Source organism: Armigeres subalbatus, chromosome 3 (assembly GCF_024139115.2).
Source record: "Armigeres subalbatus isolate Guangzhou_Male chromosome 3, GZ_Asu_2, whole genome shotgun sequence".
In the NCBI taxonomy this organism is placed as follows: domain Eukaryota; kingdom Metazoa; phylum Arthropoda; class Insecta; order Diptera; family Culicidae; genus Armigeres; species Armigeres subalbatus.
Genome location: NC_085141.1, coordinates 387157740 through 387181100, shown reverse-complemented (window position 1 = coordinate 387181100; position 23361 = coordinate 387157740). Strand labels below are relative to the sequence as shown.

General features: G+C 40.1%; 1 protein-coding gene across 1 annotated transcript in view; it reads left to right on the top strand.

The window, feature by feature from the left end:
• LOC134222963 (uncharacterized) overlaps positions 1-22504 on the top strand; it is a 94535-nt gene extending 72031 nt beyond the window's left edge. Inside the window, exons 8-9 of the mRNA XM_062702103.1 lie at positions 13343-13450; positions 22286-22504. Of these exons, the coding sequence (XP_062558087.1) occupies positions 13343-13450; positions 22286-22504 (327 nt within the window). The remainder of the gene's footprint in view (positions 1-13342; positions 13451-22285) is intronic.
• Positions 22505-23361: the final 857 nt, after the last annotated feature.

The window sequence follows — 23361 nt, the reverse complement described above, 5'->3', positions numbered from 1 at the left end:
GCGAACTAACTCGTTTGCGAGTTTAAAGGAATGCATCACGTCTGAGTTTTTCATGCTAAAACGGATCATTTCACTCATTTCCCAAAAAATCATTTCGCTCCAAAAAGTGTTTAAAATCAATTTGGGGGCAATTTATTGTTTACACACGCAAGAGTATCCATTGTTCTATGTGTTGAACGTTAATTTACTGTTAATTTACGAAGGAGAACAAAAGAAAACCTACGATGATTCAACTCAGCCATGATTTTTTAGGTGCTGAGTTGGGTGCGTTTCAACTCACGTTTGATTTGAATCGTTCATGAGTTTTGAGATTTTGAGTTTTTCCCAACACTGTTCAATACATTTATTAACATACATTTTACTAACTAGAATAATCCTCTGTATCTTTCTAAAATACACAAAGATATGTATTTCAGAAATTTGATCGCAAAGTTTTTAAGGCAGCAGTTTCCCAGGTATGAAGGAAAATTTTCTCCTTTCTCATACAAAAAGTTGCCAAAAAGACTAAAATTGTCTTCCAAATTCGACTTTTTATATGAGGCTCGGAGAGCCACAGTCTCATAGATAATCAACTCGGCGATCTGCTATTAGGAGAGGAAAATTAGTTTGACACTCATTGTTATAAGAGACCGAGGAATGCTCTGCATCTTCGTGAGCGCCACGGAAAAGGAATCGTTGGTTAGTTGAAAAGCTAATTCAAGTGAAGCCACCTTGGTAAGCGACTAAATATTTATTGTAAACGAAGTTATTTTGAAAACTCGAAAAAGAAAACCGTGTTTCAAATCAATCCAACGCAAAACCAATGTGAAAGAGGCGCTCTAAAAATACTTCACAAGAGCCCTAGGAATCCGTGCCACTGCTTTGCTTTTTTGACAAAGTCATACTGATCTGATTCGTATATCTAAATACATTTAAACACTTTTGAATAAATTGGATAGAATAGTTAAAGATGCTTTTCATTTTCTGTTAGACATTTCTAACAAAACACTGAAGACGTTTTACAGAAGAAAATTTATTACGTATTTATCGACTCAGAATAAGATTATGTAGTAAGCGTTAATAAAAAAAATCTATAACATTAAGTTTTGAAAAGAGTTTTATGATTTTGTTCAGCGGCGCAGCCAAAATTTTTGATAATACACAACCGTACGAGGCAGTATGATTTAAGTTTAAATTGCTTTCGAAATTCCGCGGAATTCCGTTAAATTTCGTTAAAAGTTAGTTTTTTCTAGCGAAATTTTTGTAATTTTACGAAACGAAACGAAATCCAAAAATCAGATTTTGCCATGCTCAAATTCCGCGAAATTCCGCGGAATTTCGTTTCGAACCACCTGAAACGAAATTTTTCGAAATACCGCATATGCTTACTCTCGGATAGACACAAGAGGGGAGCTTCCTTCCCCCTCAAATTACAAACAAAAGCGCAACATTTCAAGCTTCTCTGTTTCTCCCGAGGATTTCGTGGAAGCCAAACGTTTCCTGTCTAGTTTTATAGAGACGCTTAGTTTTTCCCCGACGAACGGCGAGTGATTCAAGCCAAGGATTCAACCAAGTGGAACAACCCATCTACAGTTAATACTCCGGACGTTGGGCACCCAGAGCGCCTTTTCCGGGAAGCAACTCCTAAACTTTCGTTCTACTTAAAGTCCTACAACTTCCCGCATTTCGCTATCTACTTCAAAAAATGTGTTCTGAGGAACTCCATAATCAATCCAGCTTCACTTGCTGGCACTATCTTTGGATCCAACAGCATTCGAACCTGACCTTAGCTTAGCTCAGACTGATTGTACAATGTACATGTCAATGATTGTTACTCCGTAATTGATCACCGAGCATTCAAACCTGACATCTCAAGAAGCTCCTTCCGAAAGTAGCACCCTTCCGTACACATCCGGGGGACTCCATCCCAACGTCTAATCTAGTTTGCATCACCCCTACTTTTCACTGGATCGGACTTTGGCATCCTTCCAGGTTCTTCCAGGTCTTGGGATCAGCTGTGTTTGTACATACTAATAGTTGTTCAATTTGCCGGGGAAAGTTGAGATGTTGTCTAAATGCAACGGTTTCATAAGAAAGCCATCAAGCTCGAACTGAAATCGATCTAGAGTGCGACGCCTCAATCAACTAAATGATTGACATATCACAAATAAAACCCGAGCGAAATCGGGCAGGTTAGCCTAGTAGGTAAAAGATAATTTTGTCAATAATCTCTTTGCTTTTCAAATTGTAATTGCTAACCAGATAAATGTAGAATTGGCTACTTCAAGCTGCCTGTTGCTTAGAAGCAAAACATAATTATTGTAAACATAGAATGGTGTTCTTTTCTACCCGTTCATGGATGCTATACACGGTTCCTATTCTCATGCTGGTCTCATAAAGGTACGAATGTGCGAGGCTGTTGTGCTGGTAGCGATGGTATGACCGAAGTGTGCTTTCATTCCTCTGTACGTTCAGTTGGAAAGAACAACAAAAATGATGCTCATCAAAGAGACACATTGAGACAAATGGTTTCTCTCAAAGAGAGCCACTCCTCATTTTTCCCACAACGAAGAGCATCTTTTTTCTATGTTTTGATCATGTCCGTGATGTTTTGTTGCTCATTTTTGATGAACTTTTTTTGCTCATTGAGCTCATTGTGCGAGTAAATGCCACCATGCCATGCCTGTCTCAAGGTGATAAACGTTTTCGGGGAATACGTCGAAACTTAAGCTTAGGTGAGCGATTACTCAGCCGAGTTCCAGCAGACCAGCGCTAGTAGATCGTCAACTCTGACAAATTACCGTTTGTCCCCGAACATATCGAATTAACCAGCCTTTCACAACTGCCGAATTGTACTTCGTCCTCTTCAGGAGTGATGGGAAATCCTATGGTTCATCTTGAGGTGCCTTAATAGGTACAACCAAACTTGGTTTAACCAAACTTTGCCAGACAAGTGACGCCGGATTTCCGTCATTCCAATTTCGAAAAACAGCCTCTGTTACAGGATCGTTTTGAAACACCGGCCAATCTCGCTGATGTCTTGCGTGTGCAAGGTCGTCGAGGGGTTAGTGAGCTACCAGAACCTTGAGAAACTTAAGGCCCATGCCATGGAACGGTGCTCTAATTGGCTAGTCTAGGAGATGCCTTCGAAGAGGACAAACACACGAGCGTTTTGTCCCTCGACACCTCGAAGATGTTCAACAAGACATGCATGCCTTCTGTTCTCCAGCAGCAGTTAGTGGGATTCTCCAACAATTTTCTCAGTGTGCATTCTTTCTATGTGCTCATTGGTGCCCGACCAGTAGATGGTAACAGATTTATATCAGAGCTTGTTATTCTGTTACAGCAATTTTTTTATAACAGCGGTTGTTATAAAACATGTACCATTAGTGGTTAAAATAACAAAAATTGTAACAAAATCTCTTCTAGTTTTAACAAAAATATTACTAAATATGTTATTTATTGAACAAAAATATAACTCGTTGTGTTACATAAATAGAGGTGAAAACCCGACCAGTTAGTCATAACAAAATTTTATCACAATTATATCAATATGTGTTACAAATAACAAAACTTGCAATAATTTTGTTATAAATTCTCTGCTAAAGATGGAGGAAAGAAAGTTCCATGATCGTCATAACATGATTATAACATAATGTGTTATATTTATTTCTACCGAAAAAAAATTGCCTACATTTTTGGTAGATAGGAATTGGAAAAAAACGAAGGTACCACCTACAGTATAACTCGAACCTACATTCAAAGTTGAGCCAGCTGGACAAAGTTAATTGCCTACATTATGGATAATCAGAATCTTTTCAAGAACATAATTTGTTATAGTACAAGCTATTTTCACCACTTTTCATGTAACACAACGAGTTATATTTTTGTTCAATAAATAACATATTTAGTAATGTTTTTGTTAAAACTAGAAGAGATTTTGTTACAATTTTTGTTATTTTAACTACTAATGGTACATGTTTTATAACAACCGCTGTTATGAAAAACTACTGTAACAGAATAACAAGGTCTGATATAAATCTGTTACTATCTACTGGTCGGGAATAGCTTATACTATAACAAATTATGTTCTTGAAAAGATTATGATTATCCATAATGTAGGCAATTAACTTTGTCCAGCTGGTTAAACTTAGAATGTAAGTTCAAGTTATAATAAAGGTGGTACCTTCGTTTTGTTCCCCAATTGATATCTACCAAAAATGTAGGCAATTTATTTTTTCGGCGAAAATAAACATAACACATTATGTTATAATCATGTTATGACGATCTTGAAATTCTCTTTCCTCCATCTAGGACAGAGAATTTATAACAAAATTATTGCAAGTTTTGTTATTTATAACACATATTGATATAATTGTGATAAAATTTTGTTATGAATAACTTGTCGGGTGATTAAGCCTCGAGGACCTGCCAGGTGAAAACCAGCATACCCAAGGATCTGTCTTGTCAGTTACACTTTTCCTCGTCGCCATGAGTGACGTGATTCGTTCCCTACCATTAAACATCTACATTTTTATTTACGCCGACGACATATTGTTGGTCGTCGTCGGGGACGTTTCTGAACGCACGCGGATTGAAGACCCAATCCACCGTTAGGACCGTCCTTCGTTAGGCTAGTCAATGGGACCGGATTCTGTGCACGAAGGCTGGCATCGGCCTCTCCTCCAAAGTGGCACATAGAACGAGGAACTGGCTCTCCTGGCTCCTCCTCAATAAATAGTTCCGTAGCTCAACATTTTCGCAGAGGAGAAAACTCAGAGGCTCTTAGAAGGTTGATGGCCAAACTTTTACATGGAGAACATAGAAGCCATTAGTAGAGGTTCATGGATGGGTCCAGCCACCTGCAACATTTGCCAAATATCCATCGAGAAAAACAGTCAATAACATAATTTGTTATATTATTATCTATTTTCACCACTTTTTATGTAACATATCGAGTTATATTTTTGTTCAATTAATAACATATTTAGTAATATTTTTGTTAAAACTAGAAGAGATTTTGTTACATTTTTTCTTATTTTAACTACTAATAGTACATGTTTTATAACAACCGCTGTAATAAAAAAAACGCCGTAAGAGAATAACAAGTTCTGATATAAATCTGTTACTATCTACTGGTAGGGACCGTCTTAAGTCAATTTAGAAAGCTGCTTTCCCTTGCGCGTTTTAAATTTAGCTGGACATCATCGTGCGGTTGTTTTCAGCATCGGCAGCCGACAATATGATCTTAGTAAAGTAGGTTTGTCGGCAACAAGTGAAAAATGAGAGAGAAAATTGCACAATGTTGCTGTCACCGACGACAGCCACTCAATGATTTTCCACTTATTTGATGCAGACGTCATCTTTGTGAATAATTTTCTACAGCAACTACCCGTCGACGGCCACTTCTGGCAAGATTCCTCTCAATGCCCCTTTCCCTTTTCACTAATAGCAGCAAAACGAAATTAACCCTTTTGTTACCGACAGGGTACCCGGGTACCTTTTTCGTTTTCAAGTGAAAATTTTTTAGGGTTCTGAACATCGCAGGAAATTGAAACTCCGTGACATCTTCAAACTCGGCAAAATAAAGGTTTGGGTGATACGAAAATGAAAAGCCAGTAAGGGGGCATGGGGAGGGCTTCTGAATATTTTACCCTGTAACGTACCGACAGGGTACCCGGGTACCCACGTTTTGGTATGACCATAACTTCGTCAGTTTTCAACCGATTTGGACGATTCCGTTTGCTATGGATTAAGAAATTCATCCTCTATCCGTTCCATGTCACATAGGACCGATCCGGATTACCTGGTTACCGGAGTTCCGGATTTGCTAGACCATGTCTCAAAAATGGAGAAGATGATCTTATAGAATCCAAATGATTTCTTGTACCCTGAGCTACCAGTTTCGCAGAAAATTCGAGGATTATGACTTCCCAACGTATTAGGACCACGTGATCATATGGACTCGGAACGGACATCCCGGAATAGGTTCCCGTGGGCCCTATAGTGGCCGCAAATTCATTCCTGGCAATATGGGTATCAAAATTCTTGAAATTGTTTCGGGAACATGTTATTCATATAGTTGAAACCATAGGATGGATATGAACCGGAACGGTCATTCTGGAACAGGTTCCCGGAGGGCCAGTAGTGGCCAAAAACTCATTTTGAATAAACCCTGGCAATATGGGTATCAAAATTCTTGGAATTGTTCCGCAAACATAATTTCCATGTAGTTGAGACCATAGGATGGATATGAACCGGAACAGTCATTCTGGAACAGGTTCCCGGAGGGCCCGTAGTGGCCAAAACTCATTTTGAATAAACCCTAGCAATATGGGTATCAAAATTCTTGAAATTGTTCTGCAAACATAATTTCCATGTAGTTGAGACCATAGGATGGATATGAACCGGAACGGTCATTCTGGAACAGGTTCCCGGAGGGCCCGTAGTGGCCAAAAACTCATTTTGAATAAACCCTGGCAATATGGGTATCAAAATTCTTGGAATTGTTCTGGAAATATATTTTCCATGTAGTTAAGACCATAGGATGGATATCAACCGGAACGGTCATTCTGGAATAGGTTCCCCGAGGGTCCGCAGGGGCCAAACACTCATTTAGAATAAACCCTGGCAATATGGGTTTCAAAATTTTTGGAATTGTTCCGGAAACATGTTTTCCATGTACTTGAGACCATAGATTGGATATGACCCGGAACGGTCATTCTGGAACAGGTTCCCGGAGGGGATGGCCTAAAGTGATCATTAATTCATTTGGTAGAATCCCTGGCAATATGGGTATCAATATTCTTGGAATTGTTCCGGAAACACGTTTCCATGTAGTTGAGACCATAGGATGGATATCAACCGGAACGGTCATTCTGGAACAAGTTCCCGGAAGGCCAGCAGGGGCCAAAAACTCATTTAGAATAAACCCTGGCAATATCAAAATTCTTGGAATTTTTCCTGAAACATGTTATTCATAAAGTTAAAACCATAGGATGGATATCAACCAGAACAGTCATGCTAAAACAAGTTCTTGAAAGGCCTTTAGTGGCCACAAACTCATTTAGAAGACACCCTGGCATCAAAGTTCTTGAAATATTTTCGGAAACATGTTTTTCCAAGAAGATGGAACTGATGTTGGGTCATCAGGCTGAATGGCTGTTAGGCCGAATGGTTATTGGGTCGAATGAGAAGTGAGGAGTGAATAGTGAGAAGTGAGCAGTGAGAAATTGAAAGTAAAAAGTGAAAAGTGAAATGAGAGAAATGAGAAGAGAGAACTGGAAAGTTACACAGTGTTGACCCGATTTTGTCACTCCCCGATTTTATCTACCTCTGACTTTATCACATTTTCGACCCGATTTCATCACGTTCCGCTTTTGTCACGTTTTTGACCCATTTTGCATACATAAATTTTTTTGAAAATTTCAGTCGTTCTTTTTATTTTTGTAAATTATTCAGCAAACACCAATGATACTTACAGCGTCTGTGGTTCATTATAAATCATTTCTGAGTACCTGTCAAGAATTTTTAAGTCTTTTTGACAAAAAATAACGGGAAAAGAAGAGAGCAAGTGTTTCTTCTAAATGAGAAACCTGCGAAACCTCGGAAACCTGCGTGAGAATGACCGGTCCATTGTCAAACCATCTTATGGCCTAATAACCCAAAAGATCATGCTTCCGAAACAATTTCATGAATTCTGATACCCATATTGCCAGGGTTTCTTCAGAATGAGTTTTTGGCCACTTTAGGCCCCACGGGAACCTGTTCCAGGATGACCGGTCCGTTGTCAAACCATCCAATGGTTCAATTACTTATCAGATCATGCTTCCGATACAATTTCATGAATTTTGATACCCATATTGCCAGGGTTTCTTCAAAACGAGTTTGTGGCCACTTTAGGCCCCACGAGAACCTGTTCCAGGATGACCGGTCCGTTGTCAATCCATCCTATGGTCCAATTACTTATCGGATCATGCTTCCGATACAATTTCATGAATTTTGATACCCATATTGCCAGGGTTTCTTCAGAATGAGTTTGTGGCCACTTTAGGCCCCACGGGAACCTGTTCCAGGATGACCGGTCCGTCGTCAAACCATCCTATGGTCCAACTACTTATCGGATCATGCTTCCGATACAATTTCATGAATTTTGATACCCATATTGCCAGGGTTTCTTCAAAACGAGTTTGTGGCCACTTTAGGCCCCACGGGAACCTGTTCCAGGATGACCGGTCCGTTGTCAAACCATCCAATGGTCCAATTACTTATCAGATCATGCTTCCGAAACAATTTCATGAATTTTGATACCCATATTGCCAGGGTTTCTTCAAAATGAGTTTGTGGCCACTTTAGGCCCGACGGGAACCTGTTTCCGGAATAACCGTTCCGGGATTAATTCATAAAAAGGTCCTGTAACGTAGTTAAGTTATATTCTTTAAATTTCCAACGAAGTTTATTAGTCATCACGCAAGAAATCTTCATTTGGTTGAATATATATCTTCAATTCACACATACTTGGCCCAGTTAATCCGGAATTGCGGTTACCAGGTAATCCGGTTCTCTGTAACATGTATCGAATAGCGGGTAAGTTCCTGCATCCGTAGCAACCAAAATCGTTGAAATCGGTGAAAACTGACAATGTTATGATCATTTTAAGTCCGTGGGTACCCGGGTACCCTGTCGGTAACGTAAGGGTGTTTTTTTTTGTCGGTAACAAAAGGGTTAAGCATTTTGCGAGAAAATTTCACCTGTGCGACAGTTTCCAATACGGCAAACAAAACCTTCTTCTTCATAAAATGATGGTCAGCAGTACTTAAGTGAAATTTTCTTTAAAACATGGTGCATCGTCGAATGGACATCCACATGCGCATAAATCGGTCCTTTTTAGGATCAAGATTTTAAATGGAAGACAATGGATGTGTGAATATTCTTTACAGGAACAGAAATAATGAAATTTATGACAATTATGGTAGCATCAGTAATGGCTGTCAGCGGTGGCTGCTGCAGTAAACCTATCGCCGCGCTAGTGTCTGTAATTATTTTGCATTGGAATTTGCAATTTTATTGTTAGATTGTGCTTAATATTTGGAAAGGCGCATCCTTGTGTATAATTTTCTGTGGCATTTACTTGCCGACAGCCGCTACAGAAGTAAAGAGCGATGATGTTTCACAGTCACCATGAGATTGCGCTTAGTAATGGGGTGTGGCACTAAGAAAAATCTGATATGAAAAGTGAAATTTATCGCAAGATTCGGACAATCGGTTGGTTGCTGTTAGCACCTAGTTGTAAATGCTCAACAGAATCTCAAGATGCACAAATCGGTTCTTCTCAGAACCCCCATTTGAAACGGAAAAGAGCTGGTTTGAACCGTATTTACTTTACAGTGATATACAATTAAATGGTAATTATTGCGTCGTTATCGATCCTAACAGCATCAGTGATGACCGTCGGTGGTGGTTGCTGCAGACAATTTATTCGCCGCGATAGCGTCTATAACCATTCAACAGTAGAAAGTTCAGAAAAATATATTAAGCTCTTTTAGTGGAATGTATTAAACCGTCTAAGACGAATTAAGTACTGTCCGAGTCGAGTCGAGTACAAGACACTGAAGACGACCACACAGTTGTGGTCGAAATACGTATCTGCAAAGATAACGAAAATTAACTAGTGGAATTAAATGGACAGTACTTAATTCGTCTTAGACGGTTTAGTAGAAAGTTAATTTTTTCACTAGGTTCGGATAATCGTTTGGTTGCTGATATTAATTTTTAAGACGCATAACTGGAAATAAAACAAACATTTTCTGATTAATCTACTTTAATGGATATAAGAAAGCTGCTTTCCCGAACGCGAGTCACTTAGTTTATGATTTGTGAAATTTTCTCGCAAGTATCAGACATTTGGACTTCATTCTAGTAAAAATTCCTAGTTCGTAGCTATAAATTCTCAAAAAGGTATCAAGAAGCGTAAATTGGTTCTTCTCAAAATCCCGGTTTGAAACGGAAAAGAGTGATTTGAGACGAATTTTCTTCAAATTGGTGTCGGTAGCGGTCCCAGCAGCATCAGAGCTGATCGTCAGCGCTGTTTGCTGCACAAAAATTATTGGCCGCGCTATCATCTGAAGCCATTCAGCCGTATAAAGAGAAATTGTTTCGCAAATTCATGCATCAAATTCATATAGGGCAAATAAAACCCTCTTCTTTGTACAGTAATGGTCCTGACCAAGGATCGATTATTGAAATTGTGCGTTTTTACAATTACAAACAGTATGTAAGCAAATTACAATCGATTCCACGTGAGTGCTGTTCGTACTGACGACGAGTTTCCTGCAGCAACCACCGCTAACGGCCACTATTGTTGGATGAATTTTTACTTTCACTTGGTTGAACATTTTCGGTAAAAAAATTCTCTTATGTGTATAACGGTGGTCCAGACAAAGGACTGATAAATATTAATTGTATAAATCGACCACCATTCGATGATTCGTTGCTACAGACGCCAGCTGGTACATGCTCCGTCAAATTTTGGCAGATGGGCTACTGCTGCTGCCACGACAGCCATAGACGCCACCGGCGAAAATTTTCTTCCACCAACGCCTCCGAGTCCTTGCGATCCTTGCTCCAGCATCAATCCTGATCGAAAATGACGTGCGCGCGCAAGACATGGCTCTTTCGAAACACAGAGAAAATGAAGCGAGGATGCGTCGACACCGGGAGCCTTATTAGATTCCATGCTTCGAATGGCTACCTGTATCTCCTATAGGCTTCGGAGTAGGCGCGGGTAATCCGTCGCACCTTTAGCGGATCATGCTGAGATATGGATGGTGTGGTGGGCTTAGTGGCAAAACGAGTTCCGCGTGAGGTGGAAAATTGACTTCATGCGAAACCAGATGTTCGGTCGGGCATCAAAACTTGGAAAAGTTGCTCGAAGTGCTCGAACCAGCGTATTGCGTCTTTCACTGGCATTCTCCTTGCTTTACTCAAGCTTTGTTAGATATCGTAGAGTAAAAGAATATCGCCAGTTGTTTCGGCTTTCTTTTCTATGTCCTTTGTCAGCCAGTGAGTCCACCCACGCTCGCTTAAGGAGTGTGTTAAACAGAATCAACGACGAGCAAGCTGTGAAACTACCGATGCTGGCTACAGTTGAGCTGAAAAACAGCATAGCTGCTGGGAAGAAGAATGCCCAGTCTAGCTTCTCAAACAGCAACGATTGGTAACCGCTCTATTAGTGAATCTTCAGCTTTGCAACTTGCAGCATAAATACGAACTTGGCCCAGTTGTTGTGGCGCTTATTCAAGTGTTAACAAATAAATCTAGACAAAAAAAAGCATGCTTGCTCTGGCGCTCGAACACGAACCAGTTACGATCACAAATCTTTCCCGTCTGTCGTTTCAACGTTGCTTCTGAGCCCTCTTCAGCATGAATCTAAAACCAGTCTTCCAGTCACCGTCATCTCCGTGGCCGAGCGAACCCGTCCAGTGTGTAAGCCAAGTAGCTTAATTTAAGCGTTTTACAACTGTTATAAGCCGAAAGCCAAATATCACACATGCATGGGTATCACGCTCATGAGGCTGGTTATGCCGTTCGAGACGCGGTCGGTGTGAGATAATAAACATAGGTGCGTTTTAGGGTAAACCAAAATTTATAATGGTATCGGCGTTTGACGTTTTGTGTAGAAGACCGAAATTAATATATTATTAAGAGCTTGATGAAACACATTTTGATCGTTGAAATGGTATTGAGTTGTATATGAAATAGATACCGAATATGAAATTTAAATCCCTACGCCAGAATTGCTAGATTTAGGGTGCAGTTTGTTTGCATTGCCTTCAAAGTTTAACTTGATGTGATTTAATTTGCCGATTTTCCATCAGAATATGATATTCATGAATTGATTTCTATTTACCTCTAATCATAGAAAGAATAACAAATTTGAAATCCATTACGGGATTATATTCAAATGGAGTTGATAAATTTAGCAAGTTTTGTGATATCTATCACCTTGAAAATGTAGAAGCCAAAGAATAAGGATTTAATGAATTGTATTTCTAAGCTGAGACTTAGAAATGTGTAGGTGGTATGGATTCCGGTACCTAAACGTTCGTTCAAAGCTTTATCTTTGTGCCTGAACCCTGTCTCTCAAATCCAGTTCTCGGGTGCCATGGCGAGGCAGTTATGTCGAGGGAGTCACTCTGCGAAGCGGTGGTAAGATGATTAGAAAGCTTCCTACTTATGCGTTCAGAAGCAAAACAAAATCGAACAATAAAACCCTTTGTCAGGAGCCCCTCCGGGGAGGCGATGCGACAAAGAACTAACCCGGGTGCCGAGAGACAGACATTTCACATTGCCATTATAGCGGCCATAAAGTATCAAATTTAATCATTAAATTTGATTCCCTCGACTCTCGCAATCATAAACCGGTGTTGAGGTGATCTGAATATCTAATCACGCGCGGAGTGCTACTGCTACTGCTGCTGCTGGCTCGGTTTGATGACTCCGTACCCGAGAGCAGAATCTTAAGAGCGGTGGTGTGAAGTGAAATGGAGACACGAGGCCCATAAATTTCAGGGACGAACGAGCACTCCGTCTGTCACCTTCATAATATGTATAACATGGGAGTAATGCGTTTTACTGAGCTTGAGGGATATTCGATTCCATTTTTATGCTAATTACTCGGAAATATTATATTATAATGGTTCGATGAAATAAATGGCCAAAGCACATTTTATATTCTCTTGCGCTGCGATAAAATTGCGACACACACTTAACGAAATGAGACAATTAGGTTTTCCTTATGTTCAATTTTATTTAAACAAAAACAGAAGTGTATTGGTACTAACATTTTAAGAACTCTATCGTATTCAGAATATTTTGCAAGATTGTGAAAACCGTGTTAGCAAAATAATGTTATGGAACTTAATCCGAATAGAATAATTGAAATGTTCTTATGATAGAATATATCTACAAGAGATCCAACCCAGCTTTAAAGTCAATTTAATTTCTTATCTCCAACTAAAAAAAATCGCTCGACCACAAACGAACTCATCCACGCCCTTCCCCGTAAAACCGGTATCAGTGGCTTTAAACCTCCCCAACCGACATCCGGTGCCGGGGAAGAACCCTTTTCTCGTCCGGGTCAGGCGGAAGGAGAGTAAAAGGTTATAACAAAGTGGGTGATGCCTCATAAAACCGGAAAGAACCGGGCATAAACACTTTGGAAGAAGAGCCCAGGGACTGCGCTGCCGTCCGAGTTACTATACCTACATAAAGAAAAACTTTATCGCCTCTTAATTCAGCACCCGAAAGTGCCCGTTTGCCTCCCACCGCTCAAATGGTTGTACCGCCCACAAACCCTCTTCAGAACGGGATCGGCTCTACTTTGGCGGAAAAGCTGCTCTGGCATGAATCGGGAGATGTTTCCAACTACCGCAAGGACGATATCGTACGGGGCCGCAGCAGTAGGGAGGCGGTAAAGTAATAAGAATACGAGAGGCAAGTATGCCAACAAAGAGGAAATTTATTTTTCATTATAATCTCCTATGGCAGTTCTTTTTTGCTTGGTTACGCGCACTGGCAGCACCAGTTGCAAAACAAGGGACGGGGCTATTCCTACAGGCTTCTTCCAACACTAAAGTCGTTCTCGAATAGTTTTAAGTAAACTTTGATGAAATTGAGACCCACTAAGCGCCAAGCCAAGTTCGTAAAATGATAGATAGATAATAGGCCGAATAGGACATTTGGCTGAATAGGACATTTGGCCGAATAGGACATTTTGCTGAATATTACATTCAGCTTAATATGACATTTGGCTGAATAGGACATTTGGCCGAATAGGACATTTCACCGAATAGGACATTTGGCTGAGTAGGACATTTGGCTAAATAGAACATTTAGCTGAATATGGCATTTGGCCGAACAAAACATTTGGCCGAATAGGACATTTGTCTAAATAGGACATTTGAACGAATAGTACATTTCACTGAATAGGACATTTAGCAGAATAGGAATTAAGCTGAATAGAACATTTGACCAAGTATGACATTTGGCCGAATAGGACATTTGGCGAAATAGGACATTTCGCTTAATAGGACATTTGGCCGAATAGGACATTATTCTGAATAGAAGCTTGGTTATATGCCTATCGCTTTTGTCTCATACGCAGGAGGTCGTGCGTTCAATCCTAGGCTCGTCCCATTGCTCCTACTTTGTATCTTTCTCTATATTTCTCATGTTCTAGCAATCGCTAGAACAGGAAATGGATTTCCATACCGTTTCCACTTTCAATCTTATATCTTCAAATTAACATTCTAGCATATCTGCTAAAATTTGGAAATGAACGGAAAGGCTCATTTCCTATATCCAATTAGAATTTCATCAATTGCTTTCTCCTATCACATTGGCAACTTGTTAACCAAGATGAACCTCTGCCCGTCAACCTCACCCGAAAATTGCAATAACATTCCGCATGAACTCGTGGCAAGTGCAGAGGTATATTCGGCTTGCAGTGGGCGAGTTTGCATCATCACTTTCTTTCCTTCCCTACATTGACTTGCATTTTGACGTGTCAGTCGCCAGTGTGACCTAACAAATCAGATCACCTGTACTTGTACATTGAAGATGAGTGCTAGTCTCAAGCAAACATCTGTTGATTCTCTGTGCAAGAACAGCTGATCTGGTCAAAATGGAGTAGCAACTACGGGCAGTCAATCGAGCTCAATAGGACATTTTGATGAATAGGAAATTTGTTTAAATAGGAAATTTGGTTAAATAGGACATTTGGCTGAATAGGACATTTAGCTGAATAGGACATTTGGCCGAATATTTCGACCACATGTCCTATTCAGCCAGATGTCTTATTTCACCAAATTTCTATTTAACCAAATTTCCTATTTAGCCAAATTTCCTATTTAGATGAATAGGACATTGGGCCGAATAGGACATTTGGCCGGATAGGACATTCTATTGAATACGACATTTGGCTTAATAGGACATTTGGCTGAATAGAACATTTCTCTGAGTAGAACATTTAACTGTATAGGACATTTAGCCGAATAGGACATTTGACCGAATAGGACATTTGGCCGAATTGGACATTTGGCTGAATAGGACATTTGGCCGAATAGGACATTTGGCCGAATAGGACATTTGGCCGAATAGGACATTTGGCCGAATAGGACATTTGGCCGAATAGGACATTTGGCCGAATAGGACATTTGGCCGAATAGGACATTTGGCCGAATAGGACATTTGGCCGAATAGGACATTTGGCCGAATAGGACATTTGGCCGAATAGGACATTTGGCCGAATAGGACATTTAGCCGAATAGGACATTTGGCCGAATAGGACATTTGACCGAATGAGACATTTGGCCGAATAGGACATTTGGCCGAATAGGACATTTGGCCGAATAGGACATTTGGCCGAATAGGACATTTGGCCGAATAGGACATTTGGCCAAATAGGATATTTGGCCGAATAGGACATTTGGCCGAATAGGACATTTGGCCGAATAGGACATTTGGCCGAATAGGACATTTGGCCGAATAGAACATTTAGTCGAATAGGACATTTGGCCGAATAGGTTATTTGGCCAAATAGGACATTTGGCCGAATACGACATTTGGCCGAATAGGACATTCGGCTAAATAGGACATTTGCATGAATGATACATTTTGTTGAATAGGACATTTGGCTGAGTAGGAAATTTGGCTAAATAGGTAATTTTGCTGAATAGGACATTTGGCTGAATAGGACATTTGGCTGAATAGGACATTTGGCTGAATAGGACGTTTATCTGAATATGACGTTTGGCTGAATAGGACATTTGGCTGAGTAGGACATTTGGCTTAATAGGACATTTGGCTGAATAGGACATTTGGCTGAATAGGACATTCGGCTGAATAGGACATTTAGCCGAATATGATATTTGGCTGAAGAGGACATTTGGCTAAATAGGGCATTTGACTGAATAGGACAATTCGTTAAATAGGACATTTGGCCGAATAGGACATTTGGCTGAATAGGTCATTTCGCTGAATAGGACATTTGGCCGAATAGGACATTTGGTCGAATAGGACATTTGGCTGAATAGGACACTTGGCTGAATAGGACATTTGACCGAATTGGACATTTGGCCATATAGGACATTTTGCTTAATAGGATATTTAGCTGAATATAACATTTAGGTGAATAGGACATTTGGCCGAATAGGACATTTAGCCGAATAAAACATTTGAAAAGTGAGAAATGAGGTGTGAAAAGTGACATGTCTCACTTCTCACTACTTATTTCCCACTTCTCGCTTTAAAAATTGAGAAGTGAGTAGTTAGACGTCTCACTTCTCACTTCGTACTACTCACTTTTCCCAGTAAGAAGTGGAAAATAAGTAGTGAGAAGTAAGACGTCTCTCTTTTCAAACGTTATTTCTCGCTTTTCAAACGACCTACTCGGCCAAATGTCTTATTCGGCCAAATGTCCTATTCGGCCAAATGTCCTTTTCGGTCAAATGTCCTATTCGGCCATATGTCCTATTCGATCAAATATCCTATTCGGCTATATGACCCTTTAGAATCTATACCATTTCGTCGAAAGACATTTCGTCGAATGACATTTAGTCGAATGACATTTGGTCGAAAAGACATTACGTCGAATGGACATTTGGCCGAAAGGACATTTAGTCGAAAATGTTTTTTTAATCCACTAGATACGCAGGACATTTGGTCGAATGACGTTTGGTCGAAAGGACACTACGTCGAAAGGCCATTTGGTCGAATTGACATTTAGTCGAAATGTGATTTAAGTATAAAAAATCTTCGTACATTTGGTCGAAAGCGAGTTTTCGAATTAAAAATCTTGGTAAATTTAGTTTAACAATGTTCCGTCGAATGGCTATTTGAAAGAAAAGAACTTCAATAACAATAGTCAATAACAATAAAAAAATAAATGATTTATTCGGGTTTTCTAAAAGTTACATAATTATTGCTCAAACATTGCCCAAAGAATGATGGGTTCATAAAAGAATAAATAATACGGAAACGGTGAATATCTCGAGAATATTCCAGACTGGATATTGATTTTGCTGAACCCTTTTAACCGATAATGATGAATCTATACCACCTGGTCAAAAGAAATTCATTTACCATTTCACCAATGTCATGTGACCATTAGGTCGGAATCAAATTTTCGGCCAATAATAAACGAATTATGGTTGAAAGACAACCCAGTCAACACAAAGTCGTATATGATGCCACATAAGATGCTAAACTGGAGGCCATATACGTACAAGTTGTATGGGGAAGTACGTATATCGCCTCCACTTTATCATCTTATATGACATTATATACGATCTTGTGTTGACGGGGAATTTCATTCTGAACTAATTATTGTATTAATATTGAGTGAAAGAAAGAGTATCAATGAAAAGAATAAGAAAACCACTTTCATTCGACGAAATGTCCTTTCGACTAAACGTCCTTTCGACGAAATGTCATTTGACCAAATGTCATTAGACTAGCTGTCAATCAACTAAATGCTCCAAAGCCGACTACGATGAAGAAGTGACATTGATATCATTGGTTTTTGATAATGTGCCGAAAAAATAGAGGGTATTTCACCATCAGTACCTGATATTTTGCTATTTCTGTAGGTTTTCAATTTTTCTATAATACACCAGAGTCTCCATAAGTTTCTTTAGCTCAGGTGAAAAATCCTCATTGACATCCATATTCGTTTCTTCCGCTCTTCCGCACTTCCGCTGGACTTCCTCACGTCGACTGAATTCCTGTTATCAGTTTATCCATGAATCTTGTGGATTATTTATTCAAATTCAACCAAACATCTATTGACGAATTATCCATTTAACTAATTATCTATTACCGACTAAACACTTTCAAAATTCGACTAAATTTCCATTCGACTAAATGTCCTTTCGACTAAATGTCATTTCGACTAAATGTCATTTCGACTAAATGTCCATTCGACTAAATTTCCATTCGACTAAATGTCCATTCGACTAAATGTCCCTTCGACCAAATGTACTTTCGACTAAATGTCATTCGACTAAACGTCATTCGACGAAATGTAATTCGACGAACTGTCCCAAAGCCGACCCTTTAGGCCAATTGACTTTTGGCCTAATGGTCTGTTCGGCCAAATGGTATGGTCGGCCAAACAACTTGCGGCCCAGTGACGTTTGTTCAAATGGTACTCGGCCGAATGGTATTCGGTCAAACGGCCCTTCCCGATAGATGCCCACCATTATGATGTTTTTTTTGCAAATTAATGGTTTTTCGAAACCATTTGGGGCCCCAAACAACTGGGCCATTTGGTTGACGTGCCTTGTGCTATAAAGCTCTGTCAGCATCAGCCCTATTTGACATCGTATAGAATTTGTTTCTTCAGAACATCCGCTATCAATTCGATCCTTGAAGCTTGAAGCCCCATGACCATTTGATTGTCATATTCCAGAAATCCTTTTATCAGTAGTGAAACCGATTATTCTCAAAGTATTCGTTGTTGTTACTAGCTCGTCCAAATAATCCTTCATACAGGTACAGTCTTTAAGCTTAACCAAAGTCAATTGTTCAACAATCTGATTCTTTGCGTCATCCTGGAACGATTTTTGCTAATTATTCCATGCTTCTTTTGCTGTCTTCATACGTTGAACTAAGCTTTAGTTATTTTTTCAATACCTACCTTCCTACGGGTGGTTACAAAAAAATCATGTTGCCCAAACTGCAAAGGAATAGATAACGACGTGGTGTGATTTTTTCTCTATTTTCCATTTTGTACACCTCCTTTTTAGTTTCGAATTATTATTATTTCTCTGACTAAGACCGGAGAGGCCTGTACAGTAAATAAAAGTCTTTTCCATTCAACTCGGTCCATGGCTACTCGTCACCAGCCATGCAGGCTGCAAAGGGTTCGCAAATCCTCTACCACTTATTTGTGTATCGAAATAAATAACTAAAATATAATTTATCTATTATTTTATCTATATACATAAAAATGAATTTCTGTCTGTCTGACCCTTATAGACTCGGAAACTACTGAACCGATCGGCGTGAATATTTACATGCAGAGGTTTTTGGGGTCGAGGAAGGTTCTTAAGATGGTTTGAGACCCCTCCCCCTTTTGGAAAGGGGGGCTCCCATACAAATGGAACACATATTTCTGCTTAACTCGAGAACTAATCAGAGAATAAATCAATTTTAGGCGAAACAAAGTTCGTCGGGTCTGCTAGTATAAAATATAAATAAAATAAATACTAATAAAATTATGGCTGTGGCTATTTCCAGAATTAACCCCTAGCTCCACCACCGGTCGTTTGCTCGTTTGCCACTGTAGTACATCGCACGGGGGAGAAAAAAAAACGGATCAGCGAGATCGGGTTCATGGGGCTCAACGCTCGCTGCTGATGGTCAGCAGCAACGCGCGCGCGGTTGGCTGGCAGTAACTCTGCAAACGATTTATCATCGCTGAGAGCAGCCTTCGGGGGTTGAGCTGGGCTGCTCTGCTAACGTCTTCACTAAAACGATCCAATCCCGGCCGACACTGACTGGCTGTTGTTCGCCCTGGTGATAGCCTTTCTCTCCTCGTTGAGTCAGAATCAAGCGGATGTTGCTGGTCCTATGTGCCGGTGGGCGGAGGAGGAGGATGCGAGGAGTGAAATGGATTTGGCGAATTGGCAAATTTCCGGCAAGGAGATGACTGACGGCCAAGGCACTTTCAGTGGTGCACCTTTCCGTCTCGGTCGATGGATATACACTACATAGTTAGTGCTATTTTTTGCTACAAGGTTTTAAATAAATCTTGTCTAGCCCTAGCGGCGCATTTCGAACAGATTTGGTAGTAGCCACTTGCTTTGGTTACATTTATGCGAGGGAAGCTTCTGCTTAACGATCAGGCTATTGCAACACGACACGTTTCTTCATCAGTTCGTCAATCGAACAAATCTACATGATGAAATTGTGCGGGCGAATCTCATCCAGGAAATAAATAAGAGGAAAAAAAGAAAACTTAATCAAAAATAAATTGAAGAAAAATACTTTGCTGCGAATTGATTCGATTTATCATAACCAAAAAAATATATGGAAGCGTCAGAAAGAAACAAGCTTTCCATATTTTAAATTCGATGATATTTTATTTACTGATTCAAGAAAAACTGGAAAAGGACTTAAAAAATGCAGTAATTTCGGAGCCCGAATGATTCGGGGAAATGTTTCTTTCGCCAAACGTTCTCAGACTAATGTTGCACAGATAGAACACTTCTTTACACGAATAATTTATTTATTAAGAATATCCCTGAGAGTGCATGTGTTTTGTTATATGATTTCTATTTTGCAATTTTTTCTGACTACTTACTTTCCAAATTGAAGAATGTAATTAAATATCTCACACATGTTGGTGTATTTTTCTTCATACCGAGATACCAGTTTCTATAAGAGCTTCGATTTCTGGTCCTGATTAGTATCCTATCAGCTGTATCTCATATAAACGAAGTCCTAGGGTAAACGTATTGACATTGAACCATTATTTTCTATTATATCATTAAAAAAAACTTCGAATCTCATAATATGTTTGGGATTCTTTAAAAACACATCATCATTCCAAATGTTTCTGTTCCTATTTGTGGGTCAATTACAGATGAGGGTTACACTGTAGAACAATCCACCCTATTGGTATCAATGAAACAAACATCATTCCCTCGCACCCGAGCTTGGGAATGAGCGATAACGTTTGGACAAACCGGGCTATCCAAATACGATAATTAATTAATTTTCTAAAATTGGATCTATCCAATTTCGGAACTTGTTGGCATCTAAGGTACGGGCACTGCGGAACTGAAACTGCCAACAGCTAGCTGCCGAAAAACGGGAATGTGGTGGATGAACGACGGATGGATGGATAGATGTTTGTTTGTTTTCCGATTGCGGTTTAGGGAGAAATAGACAGATAAATAGAAACTTGCCAAAACCAATGAACAGACTCGGAGTTTTGTGGAGAGTTTGGGGCTGCGAGGGCGGCGGAGGTACACACACTCTCCAGGGATAACGAGCTCACATGTTTTGGTGTTGATTCTGATACTCAGGATTGGGATGCGAGTTTGTTTGTTTGTGAGGAGATTGAGTGATTTCTTTCCGTTCGGTAACATACGTTGCCAAAAAGCTTGTGCAGATGCGGAGTTAATTTGGTTGATGCATGTTTGGTTGAAAAACATACATATTCAAGCTCGTAAAGCAATAATTTCCGGGAGCTAATCGTCTGATGTCAGATTTCCCCAGGATTGGGATTTGTTCCTTTTTTGCTTGGGTGTGCATCAACCCATATCAAAGTAAGGAATTTAATTTCTCGATTCGGTCCAGGCCAACATTCCTTACGATGAAAACGGGCCTTAAATGGTGTCACGTAACACACCCAATGCAAGAATTCCTACGCTACGAATTCGATCCGGCAGGTAAGGGCCATCCTTTATACAACTGTTCGATAGACGGAAATAACGAGAGAATGCCAAGTATTTAGCCACCATTCCAAGCTTAATTTCAGAATTAGCAGCATCCTCATCCAAGATGCGTTACACGGTATGTTTCATTTGTTTAAAACTGTCTATTCATGTGCGTAGAAGATATTTGGTTTGGGCATTTGTCGCCGATACCCCTCGTTGCGGCAGCAATTCTAAAGTGAATTACAGCAAGGTGTCAGATAAATAAGAGGAAACAGGGCTTAATTCGCTTAGAATTGCTGCCACGTAGTATGTGGATAAATGTAAAGAGTTGAGGTGCATACTATTGATGGTAGATCGCGTTCAATTCATCAATGCTTGATAGCCAGAGACCTGTTGAAGAAGAACACTGAAAATCTTTAAAGCTGCGTGCTTCGCAACTAAAATAACGGTGTTGTTATAATCTGGTGAATGATGTCAATTTTTAAAGATTTTCATCTTTGGAGGTTGGATGCTTGTTCTATTGGAAATTGACCCGGCGGTCATCTACCAAGGAGAAAGAAACCACCATCGAAGATCTTCGTAGCACTTGGGTATCAACAGCGAGGAGGAATCATCAATAAAGTCAGTATTCCGTTTGAATTCTCTCACCATTGCCGGTAGCGAGTCTTGCTATTAGAAATAGCGCTAAATAGGGTCTGATCTTTGCCCAACGGAGTTAGTCAGGAATTGTAATGTCGGATGGGAACGAAAACCCAAACTGTACGACTGGGGGAAGCAATGGAAGGAATTGCAAAAAATGTAGTCGTGCAGATTCCGCGGACGCTATGGTGTGTTGTGATTCTTGTGAATCGTGGGTACAGTTCCAATGCGCGGGCGTCAGTGAATCCATTGCAGATCCGGATAGAAGTTGGAAATGTGCTGAATGCTTGACGGATTGGGAGTCGTCTGTCAGCAAAAGTAGTCGTGTGTCGCAGAAATTACAACTCAGCCTTAAACTGCTGGAAGAGCATCGGAAAATGAAGAAAAAGCGCGCAGAAGAAGAAGAAAAAATCGGAAACGAGAAGAAGCAGCCAAGCTGAGGAAAATTGATGAAGAAGAGTAGTCGACAATACGAGTTACTGATGAAAATGGGTGAAGAGGATGAATCGTCTAGCAGAAAAAGCGGACTCAGTGTGAAGAGCAGACGCGAACGCACAGAGAAATGGCTCGATGCGGAAGCCAATGAGGTATGTCCAGGACAACCAAAAATCACATCATCGACGCAGAAGGCTACTCTGCTCGTGCCAACAGCCAGCAATCTTAATCCTGGAGGTGTCTCCCCTCTGATCAAATCTGTTCAACTGAATCAGGATGCATCATGTCGAGTTCCCGAAGGAAACGTTAACACGTTGGCGAAGTCTTATGAGTCGCTGGTTGTTTCCAATCCTGGAACATCATCCAATCCAAAGGTCGTGTCCATCTTTCCTGAAGTAGTAGCAACACAAGCTGGTGGAAGTAACACTAGTTCGGGTATTTTTTTCACGACTGCGCCATCAGTATATAGTGTGACGCTACCTAACTCGCTCGGTCCTCCTGCCGAGGTCAGTACCGCGCCTACGTATTCGTATCTGGGAAAGAAGACAACTTCCTTTCCGTACAGCTCGAGTACCACATATGGGAATCCTTATTTTAATTCAGCCACTAGTAATATAATACCACAGAGGTCAAATGCAATCGTGCCCGATGCTGTATCTAGCGTCCCCGGACAGTTTCAATCTTACTCAATGGTAGGTACGCAGAGCCGTAGCGTGGATTCTCGGCGAAACCTTATTTGGGCACCCTCTTTTAGTAAAGAAAAATATTCAATAGTTTACAATCAAACATTTTGAATTTCATCTTGAAGTAAGATTAAAAGTTTAGTGGATTGAAGGTGCTTTAAATAGCAAGCAGTATTCAG